This window comes from Panonychus citri, unplaced genomic scaffold (assembly GCF_014898815.1).
Source record: "Panonychus citri isolate SS breed McGregor unplaced genomic scaffold, ASM1489881v1 Contig00140, whole genome shotgun sequence".
Classification (NCBI taxonomy): Eukaryota; Metazoa; Arthropoda; class Arachnida; order Trombidiformes; family Tetranychidae; genus Panonychus; species Panonychus citri.
Genome location: NW_026515545.1, coordinates 1,472,324 through 1,482,587, shown reverse-complemented (window position 1 = coordinate 1,482,587; position 10,264 = coordinate 1,472,324). Strand labels below are relative to the sequence as shown.

At 29.9% G+C, this 10,264-nt stretch overlaps 1 protein-coding gene and 1 long non-coding RNA gene across 2 annotated transcripts in view; one reads left to right on the top strand and one right to left on the bottom strand.

Annotated features, from left to right (window-relative positions):
• Window positions 1–1,297: 1,297 nt before the first annotated feature.
• The window catches only part of LOC128394625 (uncharacterized), a 29,637-nt gene continuing 20,670 nt past the window's right edge, over window positions 1,298–10,264 (bottom strand). The window contains exons 2-5 of the mRNA XM_053354970.1: window positions 7,400–7,612; window positions 4,019–4,643; window positions 2,511–3,034; window positions 1,298–2,060 (exon numbers count right to left, since the gene is read on the bottom strand). Of these exons, the coding sequence (XP_053210945.1) occupies window positions 1,761–2,060; window positions 2,511–3,034; window positions 4,019–4,643; window positions 7,400–7,612 (1,662 nt within the window). The 3' untranslated portion in view covers window positions 1,298–1,760. The remainder of the gene's footprint in view (window positions 2,061–2,510; window positions 3,035–4,018; window positions 4,644–7,399; window positions 7,613–10,264) is intronic.
• LOC128394626 (uncharacterized) lies at window positions 7,682–9,203 on the top strand. The gene is made up of 2 exons (XR_008326436.1): window positions 7,682–8,012; window positions 8,616–9,203. It is a non-coding gene; the product is annotated as an uncharacterized LOC128394626 (long non-coding RNA).

The following is a 10,264-nucleotide window of genomic DNA, read 5'->3' as shown; positions in this document are numbered from 1 at the left end:
ATTAAATCGATAAAGTTTATACCTTTTTCCAGGCCTTACACCTCTCTCCACCTCGAAAAGACCGAAGTCCCTTCCATTAGGTGAAGATGGAGATGAGGTTGAAGTTGTATTAGAATCCATACCGTTAAAGCTGTGCCTTTAAAGAAAAACTCATCTAATGAACGTGTTACCCATACGAAAAGTCTCAAGATCAATTTAACCTGGGATAAGAATTCACGTATCTGTTTCTGGCTATAATTCACTCATTGAGTTGCAAACACTTAAATTAGTTCACTATAATATTGATCTTCATTTTCAGGATGATCGAAATAATTGAAAAAAACTCAACAATATGAGCGATACACGTGGTTGAAAAAGGGGAACTCACGAGACTAGCTTGAACTCATAATGAAAGAATTTGAGATTAGAGTTATGAGAAATGATGAGTGAATTATGATGAGAGTTAATGACTGAAAGTGATGAAAATACATAGTTTATATGACTTTAAATCTTTTGACTTCTTAACAGAAGTCAACCATTGGTTAATATATCGACCAATCCTGCAGAGACAAAAAAAGATTAAATTAAACTCTTGGTGGAGAGCAAATTTTTGTAATGATGTCGCATGATTATAAAAAATGAATAGAATAGATCTCGAATAGCTGTCCAATTCATTGCACCTAATCGTTACAATTAAACGTGTAGAAAGTTTCAAGGTCATTGAGGTCATTCTACGATAAACCCATTTAGAGGTCATTTGAAGGTTTTTCTTTGAAAAAAAGAACAAAAAATTATCTCATGATCAGTTTTGGTGTTAAACATATCTATCGTATCTCTGGTGAACCATATACAGGCCATCTTCACTTGAACCTTTTTTAATGGATAAGGCATTTCCTTCTTTAGCTTTGTAAAGTCAATTGAATTTAGGACTGTTGAGGAAATATGAACAGAGTGAAGATTGGAACAAAATTCATAAGTCATTGTTGCAAATGTAATTGATGTTTTCACATTAAATACTATTAGATGATGGTTGGAGGCGGGCTTAGTTTAGGGACTGTATTGCGATATCGGTTCGATTAGATAAGATCATTCTTAAAGCGAGTTAGGTCGTTTGTGGTATAACTGAAAATCTGCGTAAAGTGAAGTTGAATAGGTCTGTATAGATGAAGCTTATTGCGAATACGTTGTTCGATTATTACCCTTGATTAATTGTGGAATTGTCGCCGGTAATTTAGCGAAATAATCAATCTTCAATACTTAAGATCATTTATTGTAACTTATTTTTAATTCAAACACGAACTTGAATTGGATTCGGAAAATGATCTTATGGTTGTAATTAAAATCGCAATTTAATTAAACTTATCAAAGTGCTTGTTTCTGTAAACGGGAAAGTTTTAATTTTTATAACAATTTTTGTTTGATTTTGTGTTTCATCATTTGTACAATTAAAGGTAATTAATAGGTAAATGAATTCAAAGAGGGAAGAGCAAATTTAAATTGTTGGGTTATTTATGTTACAATTTGTATTGTTGTTCACAACTGTAAGATTTTGATTAATTAATTTTATACAAAAATGTTGATTTCTTTGATTCTGTTTACAACGATGATTGTTATGGTAAGAATTGTTAACTGTACAATAATTAAATTAAGTTAATCACTGGTAGAAAGAGAGAGAGAGAGAGAGAGAGAGAATGAGCAAAAGTAAAATGAAACAATTAACATGTTGATTATTGATGAAGATGGAGAAATGGTCACAATGATTAAGAAATTGATTGTATTAATCAACCAGTCCAAACGTATGAATTTAACCCTTGCTTTTTCCAGAAATTACATCTCTCAGTTGAATAGGAAGAGACAATTGTTTGATTAATTGCTGATAAAATCGCCACTGAACCAGGATATGGTTTAGGAAGAAGTGATTTGTTATTGGAAATAAAATTTTTAACCATCTCTTGAACAATATCACGATAATTAAGATCATCTGAACTTGGATGATGAATAAATTGATTAATTGTGTCAAAAAATACGATTGCATCCCAAAGATGGAAACTGAATTGACTTTCATATTCATAAACACGAATCTAAATAATTAAAAAGAAGAAGAAAAAAAATCAAAATCAATGAAACAATTAGATAACTAATACAATTACAAGTTGCCAATGATTAATGTTGATCAGATTAATACAATAATAATAATAATGATAACAAATAGATAGCAATTTGTCATCAAGAATATCAGTAATTACTAATCAATAGATTAGATTACATCTTATATAATTAACCAAATTAATCAACAATAATGTAACTCAATTAAGAGTAATGATATTTCTCAGTCTTTACTCGTAATCAATTAGAGTGAAACTAATTCAATCTATTGGTGTATATATTTTTTTCTGCCTCTTTCTTCATGTTTATTTGATTAATTAGCTAATCATGTTAAATGTTAAGCTGATTAGTGGATTGAACATCAACAACAATAGGGGATGAATATCAATCTATTAATAAATGAATGACAGTTAATTGTTACTTACAGGGCACGAAGGTTGACCAGAGCTTACATATCGATAAATATCATTTTTCCACTTTTTGGACAATTGTTCAAAAACGGCATCGACTGGACAGTTTTGTCTTATATCGGACACCATTGTTGCATATAACAATTCGGGTGTTAAATTATTACTATTAACATTAGAGGAACTACTATTATTATGATTAAGATGATTATTAACAGTGATGTTATTACTATCGTTATTATAATTGGAATTGGATTGTGTTAATATGGCAGAATTTTCAATTGTATTATCGTCCATGTTATTGTTTGATTCTGATCTTTTCTCGGGAATTGGGTAAAGTCGTAAAGTTAATTCAGTTAAATTTGGACCGAAACTGTCCAATGAAGTTGTAACGTATTTCTTATATTCATCCCAGGTCCAATTACGAAGTTGTTCAATTCCAGGCCAAAGTTCAATCGATTGAGCTGCCGTTCCAACAAGCAAGGGAATTTGATTAATTGAATCCATCTTATGAAAGGGAAGCCAATCAGTTATTGTTGAACCTACGAAATTTGATGAAAATTAATAAGCAAATTAATAAGATTGTGATAATAATTAAGATTTCGAATAATTTTCAAAAGATTAATATGATTACTAAGGAATTGATTCAAGAGGATTTTTATTATTCTGTTATCAACTGTTCTCATTAACTATTATTATCGTTAATCATAGATAATTTGTAACTTTAAGCTGATTTTCTTTCGATGATATCTATCTCTATCTCTCTCTCTGTTCCGTTTCAATGATGCTTATTGTTGATCGAGATGATGAAGATAATACTTATCACCATCGTCATAATGATGAGGAAAGAAAATAAGGAAGATAATAACATCCTATTTCTTTAGCTAATCCAATCTGAAAGTAGAAGGAGAAGAGAGAAAAAAACTTATCCAGGAAACTGTCGAGAACTAATCAATTGCAATCTATTGTCATCTTACCACTTCCGGATTCAGGATTTTCGAATCTCTGAGCTTTTCTGTGACTATAACAAGTAGAAAGATAATGAAACGAGAGTGAGAGAGAGTGATCTGATCCAAGAAAAAGAATAAGAAAAAAAAGGTAAATTTAGGAAGGAAAGAGAAAAAGATAAGGTAGTAATCATATGGATTCTTATCGTTTTCAGGGTGAAAATTCTTGATATATTATCCTCAGAAAAACCATCATTATGATACATTGGAATCTATTATTATTTTCATCTTTTCCTTTTCAAAGTGATAATTAAATTGCTGGAAAGACGAGAAGTTGAATAGCATGAGGATACACAGATATGAAGCTACATTATGGGAAGATGAACATTTTCATGATCAAATGATTTTCAATTGAGAAAATAAATCATTTCCTTCATTTTAAATTCATGTTTCCAAAATTAAATCTAAAAGGTTATCACCTTGGGTCAAATGAAGGGTATTCACAAAGAAAAGAAAAAAGTTCAAATCTATTTAGTTATAAAAGCAAACAGACAAAATAGAAAAGTAAATTGCATTTACCATCAACATGGATAAGTTGTTCAGGATAAATACCAATAATTGGTAAATCATTTTGATCAATAATCCTAAATGAAGGATCATTATCACCAAGCCAACATTGGGTTATCTTTTCAGGGGACATGAATTTCAGGCAATCAATAGTTTTACATCCAGTTCGATTAACAAAATGTTGAATGTGACTTATTGAATCAGCAGTTCTATTCATAAATAGAGTAGGTCCAATTATCCAAGCTTTAGTTATTATTTTGGAGGCAATCGAATTGGTAAGATGAGCTAATATTGATGCAGCACCAGCATCCGAGCCAAAAGTGATTATCTTTTCAGGAGATCCACCAAATTTACCAATATTACGTTGAATCCATTGGAAAGCAATCAGTTGATCAGATAAACCATAATTACCAGTAATAGATTTTAAATTATCTAAATCTTTTGTTGAATTTGAATTACTTGTTCCAGGTAAATCAGCGAGATTTAAAAATCCTAAAGCATATAAACGATAATTTAATGAAACGAAAACCGTATTCATGTTAACAGCTAAACGAGTTGACGGACGTAAACCAGGATCATGGCCACTTCCGAACTGTAAGAATCCTCCATGAATCCAGACCATAACATCAAGATTAGCCTGAAAAAGAAAAAAAAAACAATTATTAGTAAGATCAAAATGAACCAAGATAATCTCCAATGAGTGACCTCTAAATCCGTTATTCGGACAGTTCCTTTTTCCTTCGTCATCTTTCAAACACGAGAAGATCCAGATAATCATAATATCTCAGTGGTGAGAAAAGTTGATCCCTGTAACATTTTCTCATCTATTGTAAAGTATATTTCATGTTGGAATCTCTCAGATTCCGTCTACCTTTTCTTTCATCATGAATCCCTGATTCTCCAGGTTGATGAAGAACAAGTTGTCTCACTCAATCCATCATCGAATTAATACCTGAGAAAAATAGATTCTTTTTCTCTCATTTTCTCATTTCATCCTTAATTTTCCACTTCATCTTATTGTTCGTCATTCTTTTCCCTGAAATCTTTACTTTATATACATTTCCAAAGTTCCAAATCTTCCTTTGTCTGTCGATCCTCCAACGCTTCAATCCTTCAGAATTCAACTATTATTGTTTATACATCATGATGAGAATTATAATCTTCAATTGATCACTTTCTCTCTTTAACCAAGAACAATATCGAAAAGTTGAACCTTTAACCCTTCAGAAAACGAAGCAAAAAAAAGAGACTACACATTAATCTTGGATTTGTTTCTCATCTTTGGAACAGATTAAGAAAAGAGAGAGAAAAAATGAACCTACTTTCATTCTTGACTTGGAATCATTATTATATTTCATATGAATAATGATACAGATCAATTAAAAGTTAATCAACAGAGTAATTTAACCAGACACCAGAGAAGATAATCTTTCTTGAGCTCATCATATTTAATCAGAGATAAATCAGTTATATATGATTTTTTCTATCCACTGAAAATCTTATATCTTCCAATGGTGAATCTAATTGTTCTGACAATCTTGTAATACTGTTTCTCTTTTGTCTGTTACTGTATTCCAATTTTTCCAGGTTACTGAATCTCGTGTATATGAACATAAATTCATCTCAATGGACGATACAACAAGAGGAAGAGTAAAAATAAGAATCAAATAAATTGGATTAACTGAAGAGATTTAACCTTGTTTTTTATCCTTGTATTTTGTTACATGGATAAAGAAGAGCAGAAGAAAAAAAATCTTGACATTAATAATGTTTACACATCGTAATCAACGTAAATTATATTATAATTTTGCAAGAAAATGTGACATGATTTCAGGGTAATCAAGACACGAGAAAATTTACCATGTTACATGATATTAATCATCGCCAATAATCAAATAGAAAGGTAACAATATAAATAAAACCAATTACACAGTTTTAATGGTTAACCATGAATAAGATTAATGCTTGGATTAATAATCACTGAGCAACAGAATTACAGTTATTGTAAAAGGAAACGGAAAGAGAGAGAGAGAGAGATTCACCTGTTAGGAATAAATTGGTTCTAGAATTGGTTTTATCAATGATAACTTTCAGTTGATTAACTGTTAACAATTGGTTGAGAATACAATTGGAATCAATATCAATTCTCACACTCCCTGGTTATCATTATCACCATGACAAAGTTTGAATGTTCATCTAACCATGAAAAAGGAAAGATGATCAAGATGAAATAGATGAGAGAGATTCTTTAATGATAATCAACCATTTCTCATTTTATATAATGGAGATGATCTTATTCTCAGGTAATTCACCTGAAGGTTAATTCTTAACGAATGAGATGAACGTTTCATCTGCAAATAGAATTTTCATCTTTGATTTTTATCTCTCTATTTCCATGATTTAATAGTAAATGTCAACATTGGATGAACGAGAAAATTAATTTGAACAGAGGATAAATGTTCTCTCATTATTGATAGAACAATGAGTTAAGAAAATATAAGAGAAACGATTATCTTTTGTTTCTCTTCTCATGCGATAATCCATTTTGTAGATTAAATGTTCCACCAGCATGTGAGAGAATTCTAATTCTAATTCTCATTATATTATTATAATATTACAATTTCGAAAAAGTAACAAACAGGGAAAAGAATAAGAAAAGAGGAAGAAACAACATTAATTCATTTACATTTGACATTCTAATTAATTGATTCCAACTAAATTGGTGAGTATATTGATCTTTTTAATGACTTTAAGTTTCTCTCTAGATTGTGTCTTTAGTTTTTTTGTTTCTTTAGCTTGATTAATGATTATTACTGTTTAAAAAATTAGAGTAAAAAGGGTTAAAGCAAATTAAACCTCAATTAGAATAGAAAATTTTCTCATGTTGGTTTAGAGAGAAGAAAAAAAAATTCTATTCTTTTTCTTTGGTTTAACCTTAACCAACACTTCAAGGGAGATACTTAAATCTTTTTTTAATGATTCAACAATCAACTGAATTCACTCTCTCACTTTCACTCCTTAAACTAAGTATATTTAGATTATTGATTGATTAACATAATTTACTCAGGATAACACAAGAACACACAATCAAATCTAACTACATGTATATTTAAACTTGATGATAATGTTTAAGCCTTCAGGTTAAGCTGGAGAGTGAAATATTAACATTAACAACCGTTACACTAAGATTGTCATATTACAGTTTCAAGGTCATTTGATGGTCACAATCAAATATACTTGCAATCATAAGGCTCCTAACAAGTTTACAGCTTCTGAACATTTTTGTCGCAGAGATATATCGTTGGAAACTCGGTGAAATGCTCTGTAGTTAATTGTTAATTGTAACAAATTAAATAGAGAGATGAAGAACAATAAACAATAAATCAAACTTACTGTCTCATTTAATGTCGGTGTCCAAATATTGATATAAAGACAATCCTCTAATCCTTGATACTTTTTGGTATATGGATTAATCTGGAAACATGATGATCCAAATTTGGTTGCTCTTTTTTTCACCAACGGATCACAATATTTACTATCATTCCAAACAGGTTGAGTTGGTGACCAGCGAAGAGAATCAATCGGAGGTAAACCATAACGAATTCCCTGAACAACAAAAATTAACGAAAAGAAATTAATTAATTAATTCAAAATTAATAATAAAGACAAACTGACCAATCACAATTAAGAGAATTTCTTTTTCGCCCTCTACCGGTAACGTTATCGAACTAAAGTAATTAACACTTTTCGTTTTTGTAAACATTTGATTTTCTGTTTCTTTTTTGATAATTAATTGATTCTAATTAATTTGGATCCTTCCTTTTTTTTTATAAATATATATATTTGTGTATATTCAACTGTTTTACTGTTTCAATTGTCTAATTGTTTTGATCAACAAAGAACAAGATTAAACCCAAATAACAACATCAACAACCAGAATTGAGATTCTGATTGTTGTTCCTCTTGTAATATCTACATGGTTAATGATTTATAGCTTTAGGCTATTGTAAGTTTTTCTCTTTTTCTTTTTTTTTGTTCTTCTCCTCCTGTTTTCAGCATCTAAGTTCATGTAAACATATCTCCATGGTTGTGTTGAAGGAAGAAATCAATGGTTTTTGCCCTGTGTTTTGTAAATTTATCGATTAAAAATGGTTCAAAAGGTCAGACCAGGAAGAAAGATGATCTTTGATGACTATGGAGAAAAAATGATCAAGCTAAAGGATGGAAAAGGAAATGTTTGTGATACAAAGAAGGAGAAAGATGAGAAAAAGAGAGTAACAAAAAATGAAGAAGGCGTAGATTTTGGGTGATCAGGAGAAAAGAATTTTCTTCTCTGATTTTAACTCTACTTGTAGTGATTATATTGGAGAAAAATCATCATCGCCATTATCCTCCCTCATTCTTTTCGTCATCATCATCATCCTTCTCATCTCTCCCTTTGCCTTGTTTACTACAATCAGATATCAAAGAATTTATCTTAACATTTATCAAGAACAAAAGAAAAGATCTTTCTCATCATCATCATCATCATTTGCCTTCTTTATCTTCCTCTGTTATATTTTTAATATTACAACAACAACAACATTAATTTAATTCCATTGTTTTCAAGATCATTAATATCCTTCTAGGTACATGGGACAAAAGGAACCAAGTTTAAAACAATAACACCAAAATCCAAGGCCCAATTGATACAAATTCACCAACACACCAAGACTGAAGGGAACACAAGCCAGAAAAGAAAAGAATATCATCTTTTCATCATCATCATCATCATCATAATTCTAATACCCTCATTCCTTTTTAATCAAATCCCTATTTCAATTGTGTTCTATTCCATTTCTTATCCATAGATTATATTCTGTTCCTTTATCATTATTATATCATTTTCCTACTTTTCCAATATTTCCAACAACATTTCCACCTCCACTCTCTCATAATAACACTTCCTATGGATTAAATGGTTATTACAATGGATGATTATGATTATGATGATGATGATGATGAATGGCAAATGATGAGTTCAACATCTGCCTCCCAACATCAACACCAACACTGAACCTCTAATCCAAAGGGTTTGTTTTTAACTCCATAGATTTGAGTTGTATTAATATCCTTTCATTATTGTTAATAATTGATTTAGTGTTTACATTATCGTAAATAATACCAACCATGAGGAGTAATAACACTTCACCCAATATTTACGATGATAATCAACTAAATTCAATATATAAATCAATTGTTTTTCACTCGATATATATTATATAATATATTTATAATAATATTATCATGATTAACAATAATCGGAAGAGTATAAAACAATTGTTAAAGTTAATTGAATCAATTATGAAACAAAAAGTTGAGTTTAAATCAACTGATTGAAACGTAAAAAAGTTTTACTATTATTATTTTGTTATGTTGATTTGTAGTTGAATTAATTTGATCTGATTGTTACAAATTTACTTTGTCATAATTGATTAGTTTAAAAATTAGTTCAATTCATTGAGACATTGATATCATCATGTAAATTTAATTGTAAACTGTAAACGATATCGACTTGATTAACTTGCTCTTTATTTCAGTTATCAAAATAACTGAATTAAGAAACATGATTGTGATGATGAGAGACAATTAAATTAAATAGAAAGGGTTCCAATTCTCTTGGTGCAATCAAATTAATATGAATTTATCTCCGTTGGAACGAAGGGAAAATAAGTTGTGATTCATTTCTTAGAGATTTGAACTTTTTGTTTGTCAGAACTTTTTCTTATTCTCTTTTTTTTGTTCGTTTTCTTTTTCGAAAATGAAGATAAATTCATACGATCAGAACTTTTTCTCATCTTCTTTGTCGTCTCATCATTTATCATCAGGACGATGAAAAGTTCCATTTACTATTATAATTGCAATCAATAAATTTTCGCTAAATCGTAAGTGATAATGTATATATGAGGAGAAGGAAAAATTATAAAAGATGAGGATGAAAAATCTGACGAAAGATAATGATGATGAAAAGAAGAACAAAACAAAAAGAGAACGAAACTTTATCATCTTTTTATCCTCTTTCTCTCTCTCTCTCTTTCTTTCCTTTTGCTCAGTTGACTTTGTTTATTCAGCCCTCAGGGAATGAACTTTCCATGATCATCTTCATCAGGCCTCTAAAAGATGATAACTTATGTGCTTTCAGGGGATGAACATGTTAAGATGAACTTTTTTTCATCTTCCACTGAATTCTCAAGTCAAGAAAAAAGATAGATGGAAAAA